Source organism: Lineus longissimus, chromosome 1 (assembly GCF_910592395.1).
Source record: "Lineus longissimus chromosome 1, tnLinLong1.2, whole genome shotgun sequence".
NCBI lineage: Eukaryota > Metazoa > Nemertea > Pilidiophora > Heteronemertea > Lineidae > Lineus > Lineus longissimus.
The window spans coordinates 3847702-3873371 of NC_088308.1; the positions used below are offsets into that span (position 1 = coordinate 3847702).

General features: G+C 40.4%; 1 protein-coding gene across 4 annotated transcripts in view; it reads left to right on the plus strand.

Annotated features, from left to right (window-relative positions):
- LOC135485580 (protein sidekick-2-like) overlaps window positions 1–25428 on the plus strand; it is a 56237-nt gene extending 30809 nt beyond the window's left edge. For 3 of the 4 annotated variants that reach the window (XM_064767754.1, XM_064767782.1, XM_064767764.1), the window contains 28 exons: window positions 18–129; window positions 3507–3733; window positions 3991–4144; window positions 4331–4458; window positions 4714–4830; window positions 5098–5262; window positions 5795–6067; window positions 6383–6532; window positions 7067–7093; window positions 7901–8086; window positions 8466–9089; window positions 9291–9952; window positions 11535–11882; window positions 12218–12404; window positions 12613–12909; window positions 13120–13333; window positions 13620–13723; window positions 13952–14022; window positions 16982–17201; window positions 17741–17856; window positions 18262–18502; window positions 18866–19165; window positions 19446–19571; window positions 19805–19969; window positions 20316–20441; window positions 20630–20771; window positions 21349–21478; window positions 21650–25428. In XM_064767754.1, the coding sequence (XP_064623824.1) occupies window positions 18–129; window positions 3507–3733; window positions 3991–4144; window positions 4331–4458; window positions 4714–4830; window positions 5098–5262; window positions 5795–6067; window positions 6383–6532; window positions 7067–7093; window positions 7901–8086; window positions 8466–9089; window positions 9291–9952; window positions 11535–11882; window positions 12218–12404; window positions 12613–12909; window positions 13120–13333; window positions 13620–13723; window positions 13952–14022; window positions 16982–17201; window positions 17741–17856; window positions 18262–18502; window positions 18866–19165; window positions 19446–19571; window positions 19805–19969; window positions 20316–20441; window positions 20630–20771; window positions 21349–21478; window positions 21650–21892 (5855 nt within the window). In that variant the 3' untranslated portion in view covers window positions 21893–25428. The remainder of the gene's footprint in view (window positions 1–17; window positions 130–3506; window positions 3734–3990; window positions 4145–4330; window positions 4459–4713; window positions 4831–5097; window positions 5263–5794; window positions 6068–6382; window positions 6533–7066; window positions 7094–7900; window positions 8087–8465; window positions 9090–9290; window positions 9953–11534; window positions 11883–12217; window positions 12405–12612; window positions 12910–13119; window positions 13334–13619; window positions 13724–13951; window positions 14023–16981; window positions 17202–17740; window positions 17857–18261; window positions 18503–18865; window positions 19166–19445; window positions 19572–19804; window positions 19970–20315; window positions 20442–20629; window positions 20772–21348; window positions 21479–21649) is intronic. The other variant, XM_064767772.1, reaches the window with a different exon arrangement.
- Window positions 25429–25670: the final 242 nt, after the last annotated feature.

Sequence of the window (25670 nt, forward strand, 5' to 3'; positions counted from 1 at the left end):
TGTCTGTTTTGTTGCAGATGTTAATTCACCAACGAGTAACATTCCACCAACGTTTATCATCAAACCTAGCAACACCACCGCCAAACTAGGAGATTATTCTGCCGTGTTAGAATGTGTCGTCAATGCGAGGTAAGCAAGCAGTCCATGGCATCTACTCAGTAGCTGATGAAAAGTATAATGTTTTTGAAATATCTGTAAGGTTGCAAATACACAGCTGCAGTTTGTGCTCTCTGATAAAGGGGTTGTCTGAAGATGGTATTTCCATTGATCAATTGGTGGTGCTGCCACTACTGATATTTTCTTGAAAAACGCGAAAAATCGAATGCTTGTATGTGTTTCATTCAAGGACAAAAACTTTCCACATATTTGAGCCAAGTACTATAGGTTATGACTTGTTGAGTTGGGGGGAAGAGGGCCGGCGTTTTTATACCAGGGCCGCAGCTTGTCTGATGTTTAACAAAGACCAAGACCAATCCGGGCCTCAACGCCTGAGTGATGATGACACTTTCTTCAATTTTCATGCCATCGAGTGTGAATGTAGGAAATGTTATGATATGCAGCCCAGGTGTTATCAAAACTGTATCAAGTGTTGAAAAAACTTGATTAGTCATATCAAGAAGTTATCTCAAGAGCCGTTTGATGTTACAGCTTGTTGCACTTGCGCACAGCTCATCATAATTTAGACTTGTCATGTTTTCTTCCTGACTGGGAGCTCAGATCTGTCAATGTTAGATAAGGTAGATATGGTATCTGCCCTCGTCACCTTTTGGGTCATCAAATGCATGCCCAGCTTCATTCCAAGGCTGGCATTGAAACATTTGTGGAAAGAGGTAATATAGCAGTATACCAAAAGGAGATATGGAAGAGGCTGCCTGACTGCATCCAAAATATGTATTCGGGTGCTTGGTGCCAGGGGAAGAGGAAGAAGTGTTAGGCAACATATATACTGTCTGCTTCAGAGCAGGTAGGCGGCAATAACTTTAGGAAACCCTGCTTTAAAAAGATACTTGAACAAAGCTATGATCTGGTATATCCAGATACATGATACCATGATGAACTGTGTATCTTTCTGGCTTCACAAGAATATAAACCAAAACAAACAAAAACAAAAATGTTAAAAACATGAACTAAACAGTTCATCAGGTGGATGGCATTATCTTATCTGTACCTTTGCTTTGCATGAACCTGGTGAATAGTTTAGCAACAAGTCAGTCATGAGACTGCAATGAACCAGGTCTACTTGATACCAATTACAACTAATGCAGCCTTGGCATCAAATGACACCTAATGATATTCAGAGTAGGCCTCCAAAGATTTTTTGTAACTGAACATTGGTGTTGGTACCTTTGGGAAAGATTGGTGCATCTTGTGCACATGGAGGTGTAATGATAAACAACATGAATCTGGTCAAGAAAAAAGTGGTTGTTTTTCGCGAATGCGCTGATATGGCTCTAAGATTCCTCACGGGGAGAAGTTGTGATGGAATCTTTCCTTTGAGCAGGCCAATAAATATTTGTGTGGATATATTCCTAGTCCGTGCTCCTGTTTGCATCTTGAGGGAGTTTGCAATTGATGCTTACAGGTCTTACCCCAAATTCTTTGCAGCTTGTACCTCATTCTGTCTACCCAATGGAAGATACTGCTATGTAAAGCTAACTTCTTTTGAAGATTTGCCTCTGTGGGTTCTGTTAAGAAACAAGACTAGACTCTAGACAGTGATTGATACATGATGACTTATCTATTGAAGTCAGAGACCATACCAGTCTTTTCTGCATGTACAGACAGGCAGGCAGGAAGTGTTCTTTTACCCAATGTTTTAACCAAGAGAAAATCTTACTATTAGAATTTGATCAATAAAATTTATCAATTTGCGAAAAAAAAGTAACTTGATATGCTTCTATCTTATCTTGTGGAGAAAATAGTGTAGTATTGTAAAAGTCACCTTGAAAAGTATACACCCCATAATCTCTCTCTCCCACATGGCTTCGATAACCACCTGATTTCTTGTTTTGAAGGAAGGAAGAAAAGCGCTGGAAAGATTAGTTGGTGGAGGTTGAATGAAATTGAATAGGCTTGTGTGGATTCTGAAGAAATCTTTCCAGATTTTGTATTGGTATTAGGCAGAAAGGATGCGTTCTGGGTGAAAAAGCTGGCTGCGGAAACTAACAATTTTTGTCACTGCGACCTGCGACTGAGTCATGACAACATGACGATGCCAGTATAGTAATACTCTGTTTCATAAATGATCAATTGGTGCAAAATTATTCAATCTCAGGCACCCATATCAACACATCATTTCTGTGATTGGCCATTTTACCAATTATCGGAAACTGTACACCTCGTCTACCTATAACAATATTTAACCATACTTTATAACGGCTTATGTAAACTTGCCCATCAAACACCCAACTTCATTTAAGTGGCTATAATGGCTAGTTATCATTTCCAATGTTTACACCACCAGGGCCATTATGGAGATCTCTAATGCGACCTTTTAATCATATTTTATTTCTACACCAATTATGAGTAGTTGTGGTAATCAAGCTTGTGCTCGTTGACTGAAGTGAAATTGTTCAGTCCTCATCACTTGTTTCCTTGGGCAAGACACAGTACCGCAACTGCCATGTCATTTGAATGAATAAGATGAACATTGTCTCTTTTCGAGGTGTCCAATTTCTACATTTTCCGGTGTTCTTGTCCATAAAAACCAAAATCCCTTTGTGTTTGAGCAGGTGTTCTACCCCTCAGAGGTGAAGAGACTAACAACAAAACCCCAATAAAACAAGATAAATGTCACCTGTGTCTCGGAAGGTTTTGTCTTACATTCATGTTATATTTATCAGAGTGTCTGAGTGATTGCTCTGGTTGCAGTGAATGGATGGATGTTTAGAGAGAGTCAACATTTTCAAATGTTTTTGATTGGGAAATTTAGAGCATTGATAACACACACAATTTAAACAACACGATACAGATACTGTCCTCTCAAAACTTCTACATTGTAGAATCCTCGTGTAAGTCGATTTTCTTATGAAAACTGTCTCTTTTAATGCAAGTATCAATTCGTGTCTTGTACCCCCCCTCCTCAAGGGTACGACACCTTATCACCCTATAACGACATCTTAAGGCTCAAGCATCACCCTTTTTTCACCAATGCTACTTTTTCTTTCGTCAAGACATCACCATCAACAATGTATCAGTTATCACCGTCATATAAAGTAACCGAACTAATTTTACTGGGTAAGGCTGTATGTTCGACAAGACATCGACACATTAGCATCCTTATTCTTTCCAGCTTCGCCAAATTTTCACTAAAGGAAAAATAAATACTACTCAAGCATCGGCAAAGATTAGTGGTGATAGCTCAACTACCCTTGAGGAGGGGGGTACAAGAAACGAATTGATACTTGCATAATACCATTCCCTTTTTTACTGCCTGACAGGCTACATGCCGTTATTGTCAATTTACATATTTGCCTAATCCATCTCCAATAATCTTATCTTTCCAGACCTTTGACTTTCGTCAGCATTGACTGGTATGTTTTAAAAGCAGGAGACCGTAAGAAGATTACATCAGCTGACTCGACGTATAAAATCGAGGATTTTAATCGTAAATTGACAATACGACGGCCACAGAGCAGTGAAAATGGAGAGTATGAGTGCTATGTGTCATTCGATGTGCCTGGTGGGACGAGGTATCCGACTTTGTCTGCTAAGGCAAATTTTACAGTCTACAGTAAGTAATGTATAAAAAGAGAGTTGAAAATATCCATATAGTACATGTATGACTCCCTCAAGTCAATGTCGGATGAGCTCTATGATTTTTACGGCGTCCCTGTCCAGTTGAAGCTACAGATTAACATATGAAAGTATGGATAAATGGTTTGCAGAATCTGTGTGTGCATCTTGTAGTGAATCCAAGAACCACCAGTGTTCATCACTGTCATATGTGGCTTGTGTTACTTACAATATATATGTAATTTCCTTTTTCAGTTGCCCCTTCAGCCAATGGTGTCATTTCCCCCATCGAGTTACAGAAAGATTATGGCGATACTGCCACAGTCACATGCCCCGTGGCAGGCTTTCCCAAACCTACCATCAAGTGGTTCAGAAATGCCGTGCCCATCACAACTGGTATGGGAACAAAGTAAGTGAATGTGTTTCCTATTATTGCCAAGGGGAGAAAGACGTGTGTCTTACCACCATCATCACCATCATTATAACTGGTGTCATAAACCTATTGGACTTTTTTTCCATGTTTCATTACTCTATTCTGACTCAATGATGTTTTTTTCAATTCATTGAGTTCCAATTTCTTATCCACCAATTCCAGATACACACAATTGGATAGTGGGAGCATCCAGCTTACATCCGTGACTCCAGATGACTCTGCAATCTACCAGTGCTTCGCCAAGAATGAAGTCGGTGAAACAGACATCGTGACAAACCTTGTGGTTGTCAGTAAGTAGGACTGGTTTTACATGAGCAGGGCCATCCTACTTTGATAGGTTTATGGCCAAATGACCAAAATGATCGAATCAAAAACAGATGAGACAGCAAGCTTATAGTTTTCTGATTGGATGTAATTGACCAAACTGAATTTGTCGTCTGTACTGAAAGCAAAGCCGATTTTCATATTCCTTTCATATAGATGGCAAAAATATGTGTTCGGCCTACACTTTCCTGTTTGTACTAAAAATGATCTGTGCCTTCTAGGTGCCCCTGCCAAGATTGTCAAGCCACCAGGAGCAGCGGCTGTGATAGAAGGGGCTAATGTCCGATTCGAGTGCGAGGCATCAGGCGCACCCAAACCTACTATACAATGGAATAAAAGTAAGTCAGATTAGACTGACTCCCAGTGCTAGTGCTCGAGTGCCAATGTTTAACAGAATTTGATCTATTAATCAGTCGTCCTATTACAGCTTCGGATAGTGTTTTTCAGTCTCAGTAAAGCCTTATTAAAAACAAATTGAATTCTGTCAATTAGTGAGTGAATCATTGGATACAAATTCTTATTTCTGCTTCCAAACGACAAGTTAGTATTGTAAAAGATTGTATTTTGTTGTTATCCTGTGATACTGATCAATGTCTTCATTGCAGAGGCCCAGTTTGGATCGAATATCGTCGTAAGCGGTGGCCGTTTTCAAATTCTTGAGACGGCGTTGTTGATCACTGCTGTGGATGTGAAAGACGCAGCGGAATACGAGTGCATTGCTAGAAATGCTAAGGGCACGGATTCAGCTAGTGCTAACCTCAAAGTTGCCAGTAAGTCGGGTTTTACGTTAACAAAGAAACAGAATATGTAGATGAGTGTTCTGTCTCTTCTCTGCGCTTATCAGTTGCCTAAAATAGACTGGTAGACGGGTCTGGTGGGATTTCTTGCGAGAAAGGGGAACAACACTGAAAAATCTGGGCAGGAAGTTCTGGAGTATGTCACCTACTTTCATATCTTTGTATCTGGTGTCTTGGGTCAGAAAAAGAAACCGTCTTGCATTGTTTGATTTTAATTAAAAGTTTTTCTAAAGAAATAATCTGGTTTATTGCAAATGAATAAGATAAGTAGCTGATTCTATCGAATTTATGTCGAAATGTCAGCAAGTTGGGTGAATTGTCTGACCTTTCTGATTCAGACGTAAAATGGAGATCTAGAGATTTCATGGGATGATACGAGTTTTGGACCTTGATTAATTTGATATTTCATCAATTGTTGTAATATTGGCTCTCTTGATTTTCCATGTTTCTGTCAAAATGAACATGTTAACGAAATCATTTTATTTCCATCAAATTTCTTTTCCAGTTCGAACTGTCATAATCAGACCGCCTCAGAATGTTGATGTTATCAAGGGGTCCCAGGCGACGATGAAATGCGGCGTCCAACACAGTCCGGATGTACCAGTCAACGTCCAATGGTTCTTGAATGCCCAACTTGTGACGGACTCAAGGATGCAAGTCTTGGCCGACTATACGCTACAGATCTCCTCGGTGAGGAGTGACGACATCGGCACGTACCGTTGCCAGGTGACATCGCCCGCGGGCAATGACAGCAAGAGTGCGGATTTGAAAGTCGTAGGTTAGTATACCCAAAGCTTATAAAACTATGAGTGAGTTTGAGAGGCATCATGAAAGTTTGGCAGGGACATCTATTGCCAATCATTCGATACAAACCCTGCCTGAAAAGTTCGATAATTGTAAAAAACCTATTGCCTGACCGTTCATTAGATAATTCTTGATGAGCACTTTCCGATAGTATGATATGTTTTTTAAATGATTTCATTCTTGATGGTTATTCATACATTTCACTGCAAGTGACACAAAACAGCCACTGGTAAAACTTTTTAAATCAAAGATATGTTTTGCTTAATACATTTGAAACGTTTCATTTCAGAGCTGCCGTACGAACCCACCATCACCTACATAGCACTGAACCCAGCCTCGGACAGGAAGGTCGACCTGAGGTGGAGCCCTGGCTTCGACGGCAACAGTCCTGTCAAGGAGTTCATCATTCATGAAAGACTTATACCACCAGGAGCAACAGGTAAGACTGTCAACACAGATGTCGGTCTTTGGCAAGTTCGGCACACGAGCAACTAAATTGTGAGCGACTGAAGATTTACTAAATTGAAGATATAGTTGGAGTGACAGGATATTCCAGACCAATCAAACTCAATTTTCGCACCTTCTAATGTTGCAAGCAGTTGAGTTGTTCATGTGCCGTAATCTTAAATTTATGTGTCCACATACTATAAGGATATGTCCCCTGATGATAACTGGAGAGTTCATCCTAGAGTTTTGGTAGATTTGTGTCCTTACCTACCCCCGACCCCCCCTCACCCACCCCACCCCAGAAATCCTTGATGTGCGCTTGTTTGGTGATCAAGGTAGTGGGTTCAGCTCAGGTCAGGAAGAATATTCCATCTCAGAAATACTTTGGTCAAAAATGAGCTAGAATAAGACGTTATCCATTTGATCATTGTTGCTAATTTTAGTACCAAACTAGAAGTAAATGATATGTGACCAAACTTCATGTATACAGAGTTTTCTAGTAACAGAGGACCTTGTCTTTCCCCAGCATATTACATTTTAGATGCACCTATAGGTAGGGGATCCTGGTGTCTCAAGTCATATTGCATGATTCATTTCAAAATCTAGCTGTAGTTTACAAAATCTAGATATCGTTAAATTTTAATTTTCAAGTTAATCATAATTTTATGGATTTTCTTACTGTCTTGGTAGATTCTAGTCTTTTGGCGATAAACTTGGCATACTCGTATTGTGTTTTCCTTTATGATTATAAATATTTCTAGTATTCTGATGTAGATTAAATGAGAGGATTAACTCCTCTGCTAAATCATGATTGAAAAGCATGAAGTTGAAATATATCCTGCATTTGCAATTCCTCAAAGGAGCTTCTTCCGTCTTGGCTATTATTTAGCAATTTGCTTTCAGTTGTTGGGTGAAATGCATTTGTGTTTCTCAACAATTTAGATATGGCTAGATTATTTCAGTTCATATGCCGCTTTTAATGTTCTTAGGAAGGCTGTCTCTGCAATTTTCTGAAAAACATCTTGACGTATTCTTTGACAGGGGCACAGTAAAGACTACAGGGGATGGGGCTTAGTTTTGAAACGTGAAAAGGATGTGTAGACCAAATTGAATTGTTAGTTGTCATCTATCCTCTTGGTTGGGAGCAATAAACTGAATCTTGCATTGTTTTGTGACATCAGTATATCAACCTTAGGAAATTGGCTACTTCAATTGTTAGCAGCAAAGAAGATCTTTAACATTACAAGTCACAAAGTGCTTGAATACCCCAATTCTCTAATCAACGCATCTTATTTACTCTTCAATAAAGCAAAGTCATATCGAATCAAACAATTAAACTCATGATTTTCTCATTTTCTAGGTACCTCGATGAATACGAATGACGGGTGGCAGCTTGTTGCCAGGAATATTGGAGCAGACGTGAGGGCCTACACGGTTGACAATCTACAACCAGCAAAGACGTATCAGTTCCATGTTACAGCCGTGAACAGTGTCGGAGAAGGCCGGCCAAGTTTGCCCAGTAATACTATCACTCTGCCTCAGCAAGGTAAATATGCAGAATTTATATATAACTGCTTTTAAAATCTTCCCTCTATTACAGTATGGAACCTTCCTTAGCAAACACCTCTCTATCAAGGACACCAGTTTTGGTCCCAAATTGGTTGCTTCCATTCAATTTGACATCTCTAATCAGGACACCTCTCTCTTGGAGTTCCTGGTTAATGCTGACCATGCTCGACCTTGGAGAGCCAGGTGTTGACGAGACGGGGGGGGTTTGAACCCATAACCCTTGGATTGAGTGCTGCGCAGGTCAACCAATATCTTGATGTGTTTGACAGTGTTCTGATAAAACATGCAGTGGGTTAGTGGATGAGGGTTACAATTATAAAAGAGGTGGTTTTAAAAGGAATCTTTCGGTTTTTCAGCGCCAAGTGGTCCTCCCACTGGTGTCGTCGGCAGTCCACGAAGTAACAGCTCAATCATTGTCCAATGGCAGCCGCCGGAGGAAAGCAAGTGGAACGGCCAACTCAAAGGCTACACTATACGCTACAAACCGTCGCGATATCCCGCCAGTACTTATCAGTATGTGCAGATCCAGAATCCCTCTGTCAGGATGAGGGAATTGACTGGCTTGATCGTTTTCTTGGAGTATGAAGTTGAGATCGCTGCGTATAATGACAAAGGAGTCGGTGCTTACAGTAACAGTATCGTGGTCAGGACGAAGGAAGGTAGTCCCACGGCTGCACCGAGAAATGTCAAAGCAACTGCGTTGAATTCAACAAGTATCAAAGTGACATTCTCGCCCCCAGATCCGCAGAAAATCAACGGAATCAACCAAGGGTACAAGGTGCATGCACGGCTTCCAAATTCCGTGATAAATGCTGTCGAGAGTATAATTCCACCTGAACCGACTATCATCAACTCGGAACAGGTCGGCTTCCTTCACGGTTTGAAGAAGTATACGGAGTATATGGTGACGGTGCTGTGCTACACTGGGGCTGGGGAAGGACCGTCCTCGCAAGGGGAGCAAGTCAGGACTCTCGAAGATGGTGAGATGTACTGTTGAATACTTCTTTACATAATAAGTTATATAAGTTGTATAAGTTATAGGCATTGAAATAATCTTACACTTTGAATGGGCTTAACTACTTTGAAAGTGTGAATGTGACTTTAACCTGCATAGTTCTAGTTATCCTCAAATTGTAGACATTACCGAGTTTCCTTGAAACATATTTTTCTTGTGTTTCCAGTTCCCGACGAAGTTGAGAACATGAGGTTTGAGGATGTGTATGATACAAGTCTCAAAGTCATCTGGAACCCGCCAAAGAACATCAACGGACAACTCAAAGGCTATACCCTCATCTATGGGCTCCAGAACCAGACCGTCGGGCAGACCCAACGGGATCTTGGCCCTTCTACCCGTAACTTTACGATCAATGGTCTGAGAGCACAGACTGTGTACAGCATCAAACTGTACGCTAGAACTCGAGTTGGAAATGGTGCGGCAAAGATGTTGGATATAAAATCAGGAGAGAAGCCGGAATTGCCTGGCCCTCCACTCAATCTGGATGTCAGCTTTTACGGGCCGAGATCAGTGGTGTTGCAGTTCCTACCAGGGTCCACGGGGAAGACCACAATCATCGTATGGGAGATCGAAGCACAAGTGGGCTCCGACAAAACGTGGGTGAAAGTCTATGAGGAGAAGGCACCGAATGCGCGGGAACTTACCGTTAAGAATTTGATTCCTTACACCTACTATCGGCTGAGGATGAGAGCTGTGAATATCATAGGGAGAAGTAATGCCAGTGTTCCGACAAACTTGTTTCAGACAATACAGGCAGTGCCATCTGTGGCTCCGGGGAATGTTACGGTCAGAGCTGTGAATGAGACTGCCGTCAGGGTCAGATGGACAGTAAGTGGAGTTTTCTTTTGTGTTTTTGGAGGGCAGCGCACAGAGCAGATTCTCAGCAAATTTTATGTTGCATATTCAATTATTGAGAAGATAATGAAAAAGTGTCACAACGATTCACAGGTGTAAAACTTGTCACTTTTAACCCCTGTAGAGTTGCTTAAAAGTCCAGCCTGGATGAATATTTACCACATTATTGGCTCACCGTAGGGGAGTCTATACAACACCGCAGTGTCCGTCGTCCGTCGTCGTCCGTCGTCGTCGTATCCTGTTTCAAAAACAGTGGCACGTTTCTTAACCGCTAAGCCTATGAACTTGTAACTTTGTACACAGGACTCCCTTGGTCAGATGACCTGTGACACTAAATTTCGGTCCGATCTGATTCTTAATTTGGCCACCAGGGGGCCGAATGTAGATATCTAAAAAGTGTGATATCTCGCTTATTAATAACTTGTTTGGAATGAAATTTTTGTGGTAGGTACTCATAGCAAGGGTACATCATATATCATACGGGTTTTTAATTTGACCTACTTTTCAAGGTCACAGAGGTCAAATGGCGTAAATTGGCTGTTTCAGTGTAACTATGGCACGTTTTTCAACCTCCACAGCTATGAACTTGAAACTTAGTACATATAACCCCCTATACCAGATAACCTCTGGTGCTGAATTTCGGTCTGATCTGATTCTCAACTTGGCCACCAGGGGGCCGAATGTGGATACCTAAAAAGTGTGATAATTCGCTTATCAATAACTTGTTTTCAATAAAACTTTCGTGGTGGGTACTAATAGCAAGGATACATCATATATCGTACGGGTTTTTAATTTGACCTACTTTTCAAGGTTGCAGAGGTCAAATGGCATAAATTGGCTGTTTCAGTGTAACTATGGCACGTTTCTCAACCGCCACAGCTATGAACTTGAAACTTGGTACATATAACCCCCTATATCAGATAACGTCTTGTGCTGAATATCGGTCCGATCTGATTCTCAATTTGGCCACCAGGGGGTCGAATGTGGATATCTAAAAAGTGTGATATCTCGCTTGATGACTTGTTTTCGATAAAACTTTTGTGGTAGGTACTCATAGCAAGGATACATCATATATCATATGGGTTTTTAATTTGACCTACTTGTCAAGGTCACAGAGGTCACAACGCAGACACAGATATGGCCGAAATTGCATGTTTCGTGTTTTTCGTGTTGTGGCAATCCAAAGGTCGTGAGTTCAAACCCCGGTCAAGGACGGCCAAAAATATTTTTTTTATTTTCGATGATATTTTTATTGCAGGGACTCTTAGCAATCACACGATATTGATCTTGTTGATGTCATAGACAATTATTGGTTGGATCATAAACTTATATATACTGCCCTGTCTTATTACTTGACATCAATACACATCTAAAAAAAGTCTTCATGCCTGATTGTGTTCACCATATTCACCTGTAAACTAAGCATGATCCTGCCTACTAAAAGATGTATACGGTGAGCACAATGGCCCCTGGCCGTTTCATTCAAACTTGCCTTTATCATGTTAACAATTGTTTAAAAGATATCTAAATTTCATCACGTCTGATCTTTTTCCAGCCTCTTCCGGTACAAGACTGGAATGGTCTCCCCAAAGGTTACAAGATAAGCTACCGCTCAAAAGACCTGAACAACTCCTACACTGAAGTCAGTCTGGAGAATAGCAATGGGAATGGATACCTGTTGACAGGTTTACAGGAGTGGACCATGTACGAGGTCAGACTGCGGGCGTACAACATCATCGGGAATGGTCCGTACAGTCCGGTGAAGTCAGATAGGACGAGGGAGTCGGTTCCGTCTGCTGGACCTAAATGGGTTAACGCCTCAGCGACTGGTTCGACCACCATCAGTGTGACCTGGGGTGACGTCCCCCTGCTTCATCAGAATGGCGAGATCACGGGCTTCAAGGTAAGAATAACAAGTTTCATTGAATAGGAATTGGATGTGCAAGTGCAAGTTGCCAACCTTCAGTTAGATCTGAATAGGACCATCAGCTTGATGAGGATATAGATTTTGTTAAGTTATTTTGTCACTAGGAAAGGAAAGTCCATTCGTTTGTCTCCTATGATCAGACCCACGGCAGACATTTGCCACCAGTAGAGTGACCTCCTTTAAGGTCAAGGTAAATACTTTCAGCAGTTTGACAAGAACTTTTATCGGTCAAGAGGAAGGCACCTTGTTCTGCATCCACGCTGAGTATGTTTTTCACTTTCAAGTTAATAGTGAAGATCTATTTATTGCAGGTGTTGTATCGATCTGTCGGCCAAGAAATGGAGAAAGTGCTCGTCTATGGTGGCACCACCAGGGCCTGGAATTTGAATGGCCTGGGGATGTATGTTATGTATGAGATCCAAGTTGTGGCATGTACCCGAGTGGGAGATGGAGTTCCGAGTCCAAAAATGCCCATTGCTGAGAGGACGGATGAAGGAGGTGAGGCCAACCGCTTTGTTTTCGAGTGCTTCTTCTTTGCAGAAACAAATTTTCCTTCATCAAGTGGATGTATTTTCTTAAGATAAAACTGTTCAACTGAACCAGGATGCTAGCATTTCTGTGTGACAAATTTCTTCACAGTTAAATTTGATGTTTTTTGCCATTTTCTCCGAGCCAAAATTCTCACACATTGCTGTTGGTTTTTCAGTGCCCGGTCCCCCTGCTGGCATCTACTTCCCCGATGTGACTTACTCAACGGCCAGGGTTGTTTGGAGCCCTCCGACAGAACCAAATGGCATCATCAGAGGTTACAGTGTAGCATACTACGAGGAAGGGTCTGTCCCCACATCAGCTACAGTTGATAGCACCCTTGAGCCTACGAGGAGGGAGTACTCAGTTTCTGGTCTCAAAGAACAGAAGTTGTATTTTTTCACCCTGAAGGCAAGGACGAATGAAGGCTGGGGCAGAGCTGTGAGCGTCACGGTCAAGACCATACTGAATCGATGTAAGTAGAAATGATTTGTTTCTGAATCTGCATTTCCGTTTTTTCCAAATCTCTTTACACAACAGCAATGTTGAAGTTGAAATTCAGCGCGTATTCACTGGAAATTTTAATTCGATTACAGACTTCAAATCTTTAACAAACATCTTAGGCCTTTAAAAGGCCTGTCCTACACAGTGTCAGGATATTTTATTGCATTTCTCCCGTTTGCAGTGGTTCCTGAAGCTCCCCACAAGCCCTACATCGGAGTAGCTGGCGCAGCCTCTCGAGTGATCACCCTCCGTTGGCAGGCTGGGTTCGATGGGTACAGCCCGATCAGGAACTATACGATTCAGCAGAGCAGAGACAGTGGCAAAACGTGGATGTTCTATGATAAAACCGTGCTCATCAATGGCGGCGGTGACTTTGTCTCGTATGATGTTACTGGGTAAGTATCAAGATTGTGTGCAGATTGAGAGAGCATTAGCTTGAGGGTAAAACCTGGAGTATATTATGAAATAGGGCCTGGTTTGAATCTTTGGAGAACAGATATTTGAGTCATTGGTTTTCAAGAAAGTATTCCTGGCACTTCACAGTCCTTTTAGATTGCACTCTTTGAGACTTCAGTATGTGATGTCACAACATATCGGTGAATCTAGTTGACACATTTCACCTCAGAAATCTGATCTTATTTGAAAGTTCCCATTTTGACCTTTAGACGTTCCTTTCTTCAGCCTTAAGCCCTATACCAAGTACACATTTCGTGTCGCAGCCAACAATGACATAGGACGAGGACCATTCAGCCCGCAATCAGATGAGAGGGAGACGTTACAAGACAGTAAGAATAAGAACAATTCCTCAGACAAACTGGGCCCAAGTTTGTGGCCAACTTTCCAATAACAAGCATTGTCGCCTTTTTCTCTGGTGCAGCTGACAGTGCCCTGCTGGCAGTGTAGCAGTGACGGAGTCGGCCCAGTTTCAAGTTTAGATTTCTTTCTTTCTTCACCATATGAGACTTCCACCGGCTACAGATTCATTGACTAAAGTTCTAAAATTATTTTTTCAGAACCAGATGCTCCTCCGTTCGATCTACAGGTTATCCCAGTGACCACAACATCCGTCAAAGTGTCTTGGAAGGTGAGTCGCGAGTCCTCTGTAGCTATGATAGTTGGGGAGGGAGGGGGCTTTTATTGTATATCGAACGTCATCTATTAAAGATGACGATGCCTGAACTGTAGTATGATTAATTGAATTTAAATCAGGCATGAAATTGATAACTGTCGTTGTGATGAAACTTTTATTGAGGTCGATGGATTGCTGAGCAATTGACTCCTCAGGTATATCTCTGTAATTGAAAGTAATTGTTTCATTAATAATGCAAGTTCTACTATTGCCTTAAAACTCACCATCATAACATTTTTTCATGCAATGTTTTTTTATTTCGTTATTTGTCAGTACTTTTGATAGCAGTAATATTTGTCACTATTTAATACATGTATTACCTAAACCCTGAAACCTCTACCATATGCCTTAGTACATCTTGAGAAGTCAATAAGTGATAATTTATTACCCTATATCCATTATCTTATACCAGTTGGCCACTTTGACTGTGGGACTGCCACTCAGGAATTGGCCAATCAGAAGCCACGTAAGCTCCTTGGCCCATGATGTCTGAGCCAGAACAGTAATGATAGGTATCTTCTGATTGGTTAATACCTGATTTGACATCCTATGACTATGGTGTTGCCTTTAAATGTTGAATATGACACTATTGTGACCGTCTGCTGTTTAATGACAATGTTATCATTGTAGCATAACTTAATTCTTTGTCTTATAAAGTTAGCGTAAATGTGCCGTCATTGTGACTTTCGTTCTGTGCTTGACAACAGTTTCTTGTATTTTCAACCGACTCTGTTGTTTGCACTTGATTATTTTCAAAATTATTATTGAATCTTTTTGTATGAAAGTCTTAAATCAGCTGTTGTCATTAGGTTTGTTCTTGCTTGGGAGGACTTGAAAATGCACAAACATACTTCTCAGTGTCATGTATTTTTAGATTTGATCTGAACCAAAAGTAGATCTCTTTCATCTTTGTTTTGTGGGAGCAAATGGTTTCCATGGAAACAGGCTGATAAAAAAGGGTGTCAAATCCTGACCTAGCAGATTTTCTAACACACCCTGTAGAATACTTAAATGCAAAACACTTAGAAGAGTTAGTGCATTTTTGGGCCCCAATGTCAGGTTTATGAAAGACCGAATCATTCTCTAAAGTGCATGTTTAGCATGGTACTGTTCATTGTAACCCTTCAATGAAGTACATTGTAGCCAGACATGTTCTTTTGTTAAAAACTATAGTGTTACATTACGTTTTTGGTTGGAAGGCAATCTTAAATCTAGATAAATCTCAATCTGGTGTTGTGACTTTTACAAATTTAAACATAATTTCTTGAGTTCTAAGGCCCTTCTGGCCTTTTCTCTGGTTTAGGTTTTAATAGTTTCTGGTGATGGAATGTGTCAGATGGTCTTTTCTGTTGTCACATTCTTCGAAGTGTTTAAAAACTTCTGTTCCTTTGTTTTCTGTTATCTCCAAAATTACACCTCAAAATGTACCAAAAGTGGAATTTCAGGAACATTTTGAATTGTAACTGAGGAAATGTTAGAAATCAAATGTAGCACATGTTTTTTTTAACACTTCGTACATGATGAGAAGTTCAATGCATCAAATGCACAAAACCACCGTACTGGTGTGCACAGCAGTCTTTATGCACAGTAAGCCAGATGTAGAATGATGATATACACTGCTAATAATCAGTTATAAAAAATATGGAGTACTTTTCTTGAATATTTTCTTGATTGTTTGAGTTTATTGTTTTACTTGTTATCCTCTTAAGCTCCCTTCATGCGACACTTGGAATGGTCAGATATTGGGTTTCCGTTTGGAGTATACTCCTTACCCACCTCGGAGAAACTGGTTCCGAAAGAAACTCTATCACGCTGATACGCATGAATATTATTTGCATGGTTTGAAGCCATGTTTGACCTACGTATTCCGGATAAAAGCCTTCAATGGCGTTGGTCCTGGTGCCTGGAGTGATTTGTGTATTTCGACCGTGGAAGTCGGTAGGATATGTTATCTGGGATCTCAGATATTTATATTTGCATGCGTTGTTTCTAGCCTAAATTATCATTATTTTTTGTTGTTTTGGGGTGTTGTGTGTAATAGTGAGGTAGTATTTCTAAAATGATAAGCACTGTTTTGCCTCCTGAATTTTAGTTCTATATCAAGTTTACTTGAGATGATCAGCAGTATTTCCAAGAAAGCACCCTTTGAATTAATAAGAACTTGCTTTAGTTCATTGGAGTCACATTTGGTTGCAAAAATTTAACTTTAAATTTGAAAGAAAATTGGTTACAAATTTCCTCGTGAAGTTTGTGAATAATTGGTATGCACTGCAAGTGTCACACTTACAGAACAGAGTTGTATAGAAAATTCTTGGCACTACCAACACAGAACACACAATGCCCTTGTTTCTCTCCTTTTATTTTATGCATTAGGTGTATTCATTTAATCCCAGATCAAGGTTCCATCAGTTCACTTTGGTATTCAGTGTATTTAGTTACGAAATCATAAAAATATTTTGTGCTTTGGACAACTCGAATAAAAACAAACATCAGAGTATTGCCAAAGGTCCTAAGCACAAGGTATCATTCACGCATTCTATTAATCTACATGTACTTTCACTCTTATTTGGTGTTTGGTATCAATAGTTGGAGAACTGTGGTGTATTTATTTCATAGTAATTTTATTTCTCATTGCTTATGGTGCAGTTACCTTTCAGGTCCTGGGACAGAGTCGGCACTCTGTCGGGAAAGCATACATGTTATTCTTGGTGGTTTGGTGCAGATACAAGATCGTTGAATGTTTATGAGCTCAGTCTCGAATAACGTTTTTTGTAAAAAAATGAGAAAATGTCTATGACATTATGATTGTGTATCTGTACCTTACTCGCTTATCTCTCATCCTGTCATCTTCATCCCAACCTGTGACCTTCACCTCAGCAGCTTCTTATGTGTGCACATCCTTTGCGTGTTGTAGCCCCCAGCCCAGGACACATGGAACGGTGACCTCCAAGGCTTCAAGCTACAGTACCGCCAAGTTGAAAACCCTGACTACCAGATCCGAGCCACCACGGCGACCGAGGTCACGCTGACTGGTCTGAACAAGGGTTTCAACTATGAGCTGAGGATTAGCGCATACAATGGCATCGGCTCTGGCCCGAGTAGTCCGCCAGTCACAGTTTATGTGGGAGAAGCCAGTAAGAATGTCCATTACTGATTTTTTTCTTCTCATTAATCAGATCTCTGCTGTTTTACACTATTTGAAAGGCTTGCATAATGAACGGATGTACTGGCAAATCTCACATATTCCTTTTCCCTTGGTGCTTCTCTTGGGCGGCTTTTAAGAAAAGAAAAGATATCTGTAGAAGACATGTAGATTTGTGTCTACGATTTGGTGACTGAGGATTGATGCAGCTCCTCTATATAATACAAATTAGTGCAGGTTTGATGATTAGAAGTCAGTTGTCTTGGGCTGAAACCAGTCCATTGAAAAACCGATTTCCAGTCTGTTGTAGTTGTGATTAATCGACTTGAGAATTGACCACGTTTCTAAGTTTAACGCTCCAATATACTATATCTTCAGTTTTGTTTAAAGAAAATTTGTTGAACAGTTTTAAACTCGAAGTCTCATGCAAATTAAGAAAGAATTGAATGTTGAAATATTGAAATAGTTTGCTTCTTCTGTTGTGTCACTTGAGTTATTCTCCTCACTAAAGGCTTTTTTCCCCCTTTGCAGTCCCTGCTGCTCCGCCTAAGGCTGTCGTACAAGGTGCCGTCTTGAGCACCGAAGCAGTCATCTCCTGGGCCCCACCGCCCCAGGATCAACAGAACGGTGATCTACTTGGATACAAGGTAGGGAAATTCACATATCTCAAGCTAGACAATTCAAATACTGATACAAACAAACATTATCTTTGACATCTATAAACAGTGTAACTCCTATTGAAGACCTTGTTGGTTAGGAGACCAACCTTGGTTACCTCTTCTGCATTGCTTCTTCTGAGTGGTTTTTGCACGCCTATTTTGGTTTGTGGTCAAATTTCTCCCATCTCCAGCCATGGGAAGGAGTCCATAAGGTCCTCGCGTGTCTCAACCGGATCATTTGCTTGGCCTTGCAATGTGTGCTAGGAACCAGGAGTCTAGGTTTTACATCTCTATTAAAAGACATACCAGAATGACCTTTAAAAAAAGAACGCTACTTTATCGAAAGCCAAGTCTTGTCACCCAAGATTCTACTTCTTACTTCTATGATTTCAGGTTTACTATTGGTCAGTTCCAAATAATAGGAGAAAGAGACGAGCACTTGCAATGACCAGCAGACGCAAGCGGGCAATCGCACCAGCAGATGTAAAAATGCAGGCAGTGACATCTAGTGAGAACCAAGTGCGATTGACAGATCTGAAAAAGTACACGAAGTACAACGTGATGGTGTCGGCGTTTAACCCGGCTGGAGACGGACCCAACAGCAGCGTTATCAGTATAGTCACGGATCAAGACGGTAGGGTTTTTATACTGTGAATGCCAAAATTTCACTGGTGTTTTTTTTTGGTTCCTCATCAGATCTTAGCGGATTCCTTTTTCACCATTAAAACTACCCCTTCTTTATAAGTTATGTAAGCCATGAGTTTTCTAGTCCCTGACATTGATCAGTTTGTTCACCCAAGACCCTCGGCCATGAATTCATGGTTGAAGTTTCAATGGGTAATAACCAAATTCTTTTGTCCTTGTTATCAACAGGATACTTAGCCTTTCTACCTTGCATGAGGAGACAGGTCTGTTGAGGATTATCCCAACCGTTTCATCTCATCTTCCAACATTGAGGCTATTCTTGAGAATTTAATAGTTCTTGTTATATTTTCAGCTCCGGGTGCTCCAGGGCTTGTAACCTTCTCCGACATACTGATGACGTCATTGGTGGTTCGTTGGGAGCCTCCAAAGGAGCCAAATGGTATCATCACGTACTATGTTGTCACCTACCAACCATGGAGGTCGCCATCTGGAGTCAGTACCATAGTGTCGGCCAAGATTCCTGGCGGAACACACCATTACATGGTGACCAACCTCCTGGAAGACGTCTCGTATTTGTTCAGTGTAAAGGCTAGGACCAAGGTTGATTGGGGGCCGCAGAGCACAGGCAATGTAACGACGGGTCCACAAAAATGTAAGTGACTTCAGTTGTTGCAGTCTTGTGTAAACTGGGCATGGCGCTGTCCAGCCTGGTGAATATCAGTACTGACCAACTTCAATTTAGTGAACAATATTTGGAAGACCTCATCAACATAGATCAAAGGTACTGCTAATTGAGTAAGAGAGTATAGGTACTAGAGTATAGGTCCTGCAAAGATGTTCAAACAGGATACAGGGTATTCCACTTCCAATTCATTTTGTCGAAACAAATCTATTGAATCAGTTGTTGTAAATGTGGTACTTTCTGTTTCCAGTGTCACCCAAACCGCCGCAAAGACCCGTCATAACAGTTCATGCCACGTCCATCGGGCTCAAGTGGGAAAACGACAATTCCATTGAGAGTGACATCACAGGCTACTTGATCCAAGGCCGCCTCGACAGTAAGTAGACCTCATTGGCTGTGACTGGTCCCTTTCACATTGTCACACCTCTTTACTTTCACAATTCAGAAACATTTCTCAAAACAACTTGAGAAATTTCATACTGACGGATTTTGTAATTTCCTTCCGTTTTTCAAATAAAACAAAAAATGTTGCGAAATACATGAAAATATAATGCTGCATGTCATTGCACCTGCTCCAACCATAAGTTAAAGATTTTGTGTTCTTTTCAGATGGGACATGGGAGACTGTCCTCAGACTGAACAGCCCCGAGCCCAACGCCATTGTCCCCTTCTCCAACCTCAAGTTAAAGACAGACTACAGGTTTAGGGTGATTGCTCTCAATCAGCATGGAATCAGTTCACCGAGTGAAGAATCTTCTCCTTTCACCACTCCAGGTTAGTTGAGTTTGATCTGTCCTGGATAGGTTTGAATTTTCGCATCCTTACATATCTGATACAACTACCATTGATTGTGACCCAGTTGTGTCTCATTGTTCCATGTTGTGCTAGTGCTGCCTATAAAGCTCAATGCAGATGAGCAGTTTTGTGACACGGACAAAGCAATGGCAACATGACAGTTGTGGTTGGAATCGGTCATCATGTGAGGGCTCTGGCGCAATCATGATTTCAGGTCAGAACAACAGAAATTGCCCGCTTGAATGCAGTGAAAGTCTGATATTATTGTGTTGTTTGGTATTAGATTGTCAAGTTTTTAAAGGCGACTACTTATCTTATTTTCCAGCATATGACTCGAAGCCGTTCTATCAACAGTTTTGGTTTCTTATCATCGTGGCGTTGACTGCTGTTATTTTCATCATCGTCATAATTGCCGTGTTTCTGGTGTTGGGGAGAAATAAGAAGAAACGAGGTAAGTAGTCTGAAGTTGAAGCAGGTGAGGGCCATCTGTTCTGAGTCTATCACAGGTAAAATACAGTATATACACTTGGTAAATCATGATAAGGCTGGAAATTTGTTCACCTTTGAAATCAAATTTGTTATTTCAGGGCAGGCCCCAGCTACGATATCTAATATGATATGAATTGTCTTCTTTTTCAGATAAAAAGAAAGGTTTATCAGCAGCTCAGAGTATTGATGATGGTGGTTTCTCGACATTCGAGTTACGAGCATCTCAGAGGTTACCACCGCCGCCTCCAAAAATTAATGGTACTCTTGGGAAGAGTAAAAATAATTATTATAGGTAAGTCAACTGGTTATCATCAACATCAGCATGTTAACACCTTCAGCGCCGAACCACGTAGATCTAGGTGGCCCAAATCCCCCTCCCCTTTGTGAGCTGGTTGTTTGAGTCTAATGGACTCCATGAAAGAACTACGCCATCGCCATCTTTAGGGCAAAGTAGGAACTGAAAAGACAAGAAGAGGTCTTTCCAGTTCCTGTCTTGCCCTGAAGATGGCGATGGCGTAGTCGTTCTGAACTACGCCATCGCCATCTTCAGGGCACGGTTGGAGCTGAAAGGACCGTTTGGTCTTTTCAGTTCCTATCTTGCCCTGAAGATGGCGATGGCGTAGTTCTTCCATGAAGTCCATGAGACTCCGATAACCTAGCTCAAAGAGGGGAATTTGGGTCACGTAGATCTACGTGGTTCGGCGCTGAAGGTGTTAAGACGATTTGTGGCCAAAATTGACTTTGGCTTACTAACTGTGGGCTTCGAACCAGGGACCTCTTGACCACTAGCTGTGAGTCTGGGCCACTAGCCCACTTTGGCTTCTAATAATCTTGTGAGATATGTTATGTAATGAACTTGTCTGTTTCAGGTCGGGTCCAAAGCTAGGTCCAGCCAGCATCTATTCAGATGATGATTCCATAGCTAAGCCACCCATTCCATCTGACAGCAGTAGCTGCACGGAAAAACCAGATGATCTGGACTCTGTCACGGAGACACAGGTATGTGCAAGTTATGGGTATGCCTCGGGAGCTGTCTGAAATGTCCCCTTGGAAAAACACTTCATCCCTATTTTATGGTGATAGATAAGGGTAGTGACATAACGTCAATAACTTAATCAATTGGGCAGTACGCTATTCTAATACAATTGACACTTTCCATCTCTCTTTCAGGCGAGTGACAGTGAACCAGAATGTGAAAAACCATTAGGTGCTCATGGTGGATTCGTCAACCCATACGTGGGGGACTCGATACGAAAATCATGGAAGGAGCAACATCCTTCAAAAGCATATAGCTACACAGACAGTGAGCCTGAATCATATACTCTTAGCATAAACGGCGGCCAGCATTTACACAATATGAACAATCTGGCTGGTTCTAGAGCACCGTTACCCGGATTTTCCTCATTTGTATAGCGAACGTCCTCCATGTAGTGGATATTTTCAAACTGTGCCAAGTGGTGGAAAAATATGAGGGTCATCTGTTTAGCGTGTATGGATAACTGTTGACGAATTTTCATTTTAGGGGCATGGGAAGGGGTTAAAGTAAGCAGCATTCGTGCATACGCACTAGATTGATATCGGTGTTTGTATGCGAGTTGTTTGTGCAATGGCTGAGTGTTGACAGGGTATTTTTGTTTGTGCGTTCTTGAGGAATTTGGCCACGGATCAGTGATTTACATTACGTTTCTGGAAAGGATTATTTCAGTCAGGGATGCAGGTTCTTCAGATTTTCGTCCCAAGGATCCAAGAAGTTTCATGTATGTAGGCGGACCTATCAGAGTGAAAATATTCATATAAATGCTAAATGTGTGATTCTGATATGAGAAATGACTAACAATCCTAATGTCTTTCAATCATCGACATTGTCTTAGAATTACTTGCACAGCTACTTAATCTCGGATTATCCCGAAATCGTTTGGGATGATAATAACCTCCCAGGTACAATTTCTGCATGACATGACATGAATTGATGATGCGTACCACCAGATTTTACGAGCTTACAAAATGGTACAAGTACATGCAGGACATTGTACAAAGCTAATGTATCATAGTCTGTTGCAGGACATTGTACAAAGCTAATGTATCATAGTCTGTTTCCAATAAAGTGAAAAACATGATATAAAATGTTCACTTCTTTGAGATTTTGACTTGACCTGATGCTGTGCATCTCTGGGTTTCAGTAGGCTTAGACTTGACTGGAATCACCTACATGTATAGCGGTATAAATAAGAGAAGCAGAATATGTAAATATTTGTCGAATGTGTTCAGATATCAAAGTAATTGTACAGTTATTGTAAATTATGTTGTTAACTACTTGTAGAACAATTATATGTTTCTCTTGGGAAGTCTCTTGTTCTTTGCAAAATACAGTAACAACTTTCAATAAGGATACTTTTCAAATGTAAAAAGAGAAGTACCGGTTAGAACAAGGAAGCTGTTGCTTGTTTCTGATGTTGTGAGTTCATCACTTGATCAAGTACATATGACTTGGGTGGCTATTTCTCCTTTTTCCTCTATGTGCGCAAGGGAGGGCAATTTTAAAAGATGATTATCATGAAAAAATGGCGGCAGATATTACCGTAGAATTTGAACAGTAACAGTATACCTTCATTGTTGTGAGGTCCATTTGCAATTAATGATGAAATCTATTTGTTTATAATACAAGGTGATCATAAATGGACACTGCTGACTTATTTGTTATAATCAGTTGACTTCCCTCCATTCTCGTAACCATGGTTACCAAGGCCAGTAGCATAATTTTTGTTTCTTGCACATTTTTTGATTGTCAGCGGTATTTTATATGCAAAGCAGAAAGATTAGCGCTCTTAGCAATGGAACCACATTGGATTTAGCACTGACAGTATCATCATTATGATAAACACATATTTCTTGTGTTACATATCTGTTTAAAAAGCTGACCTGAGTAAGTGGCTTCAGGATATTTTATTTTAAACAGTTCAAGATATAGATCTAATCTTGATTTTTAGAATTTATTTCGTTTTTTAAGATCTCTTCCATTTATGTTGAGTTTTGTATTCATAGAGACCTGCCTGATTAAGTTTTTAATTTCAGGGAGGAGGGCAGGTATACTGTAGAAAGATGAAATTCTATCAAAAACTTGTGGTTATAATATTCTTGCGTGAATATTTCTAAAACAAGGAGCGAGTTGAAGAATGTCCAAAGTTGTGCTTTAGTGCAATAGTGATCATTGGCAGATTTCCGTCTAAATGTACAGTATTCAAAATATATGTGAAATTAGCATAGAGGTTTAAAAATCTAAAGAATTCAACGTTAAAAATTATGAAATTAAAAGTCAATGAATTCTTCTACTGTTAATAATGATTGTTAAAAACATTGTATATAGAAACTAATGTGTGTGCTGTGGTTGGTCTTCATCCGTATACCAGTAGGTCATTTGTGTATAATTGTAGTATTTATTAACTTTCTAGTTGACCCTTTAACACCACTGGAAATGTCATTGCTCTTCTTGAAATATTCATCAGAATGACTTTTGAGGACAGGACATGACACTTTAAAACTTGAATTCGCTGTTTGCGTATTTCTGTACTGATATTTTCAATCAGGGATACAAATTTCACCAGTGGTGTTGAAGGGTTAACGATAACTTGCATTTCATTAAAAACATTGTTGCCAGGCAAACATTATGTCAATAATCATCAAAATTCATGAAATTTCTTAATGAATGGGAAATTTCAGAAGATGTAAATTTTCTTTACCAGTATCTCTCATTCATTGAAATCAGAGAACTTCATGAGATTTCTAACTATTATAAACATAATACTTGTCATGTGAAAATCATCTGCATGGTTCGTGTGTATTCAGTAGAAGTTGCTCTTTGCTTTGCCGATACTAACTTGTTAGCGTCAGCAATAATTTATAGGGAGTTTGGCTCGCTTGTATATTTTTGGTGTCAAGTTATTTCAGGTTTTGGATTGTACATGTACAGATAAATATTCATACAGTTCTTGGTTGTGATGTGTCTTATTTTATAAAGGACTGTGAACCTTGAAGTGTTCACAATCTAAAACGTTGGTGAATTTGCTCCTTTTCAATTGGCGACAGACTTAAAGCCGCATTTGCATTTAAATGGTTAAGGTGGTTGCATTGTTAAAGTTTGTGTTGCAACTGGTATTTGCGAAAGTTCACAAAATTAACTCGTGGAAATTTCAAGGTTCGCTGTAATTAATTGTATACAAATCAAAGCTCCAATTGAAATGTGCCTTCTGTAATCTGGTTGTAATTTGGTGACCTGAGACTTGGAAATATTAGAATAGTTAGAAGCTGAATGCATCTGGATTCCAGTGTCTCAGAGGTGGGGTCAGTTCCTTTGATCTTTGTAAACAAGCATTCAGACAAAGATGGGCTGATGCCAGGGTGGGTTGTTTTAGGAATAGAAGTGTCTGCCAATGACTCCAAACTGATACAAATATGCATCGTGAATCTAAACTGATCAGATGAGGTTGTTCTGTAGTTGACGATGACTGTACCAACTCTATTATGTGAACTGGCAATGGTTTCGTACATGTCTTCATTACATATTTTATAAGGTACCGGTAGTTTCCTTTACTTATCCCATTTGTAAATGTTACGAGGAGTTGAATGGGGAGAGAGACCTGTCTGGAGTGGCCACAGCATGCTCTAGAATTCACATCGAATGACAAATAACTATAAGCTTTTTACCCCCAGTTTCCTGAATGGACTCTGCTGCAAACACTGGATGGAAGAGTCCATAGAGAAATAAGGTTTGAAAGGTTGATAACCAGATCATGATTTGGTTCATTGTTTGATTGAACCTCAAGATATGAAATGTTAAAGACGATATTGTCTTGGGTGGACAAAAAATGATGTTCACACGAAAATGTATTTGAAAATATTTGTAAATAATTTTACATTTTTGTAAAATAAACCAAACATTCCTATCATAATAATTCATCTGGTCTTCATTCAGTTCATGTTTAGGGAATTGATACCAAACTGAAGGTGTTGGTTCTTTCACAAAACACCACAGAGGAGGAGCTAAAATAGTAGCTCACATACTGTACTACACTAGCTTGGTCATTTCATGCAAGTTCAAATTACATCATCAACATCAACATCATTGCCGGCATTGTGAGCTTGTTGGGTTTTTGCCGGAGGCCTGGATTGCATTATAGGGTACTGTCCACCTCTG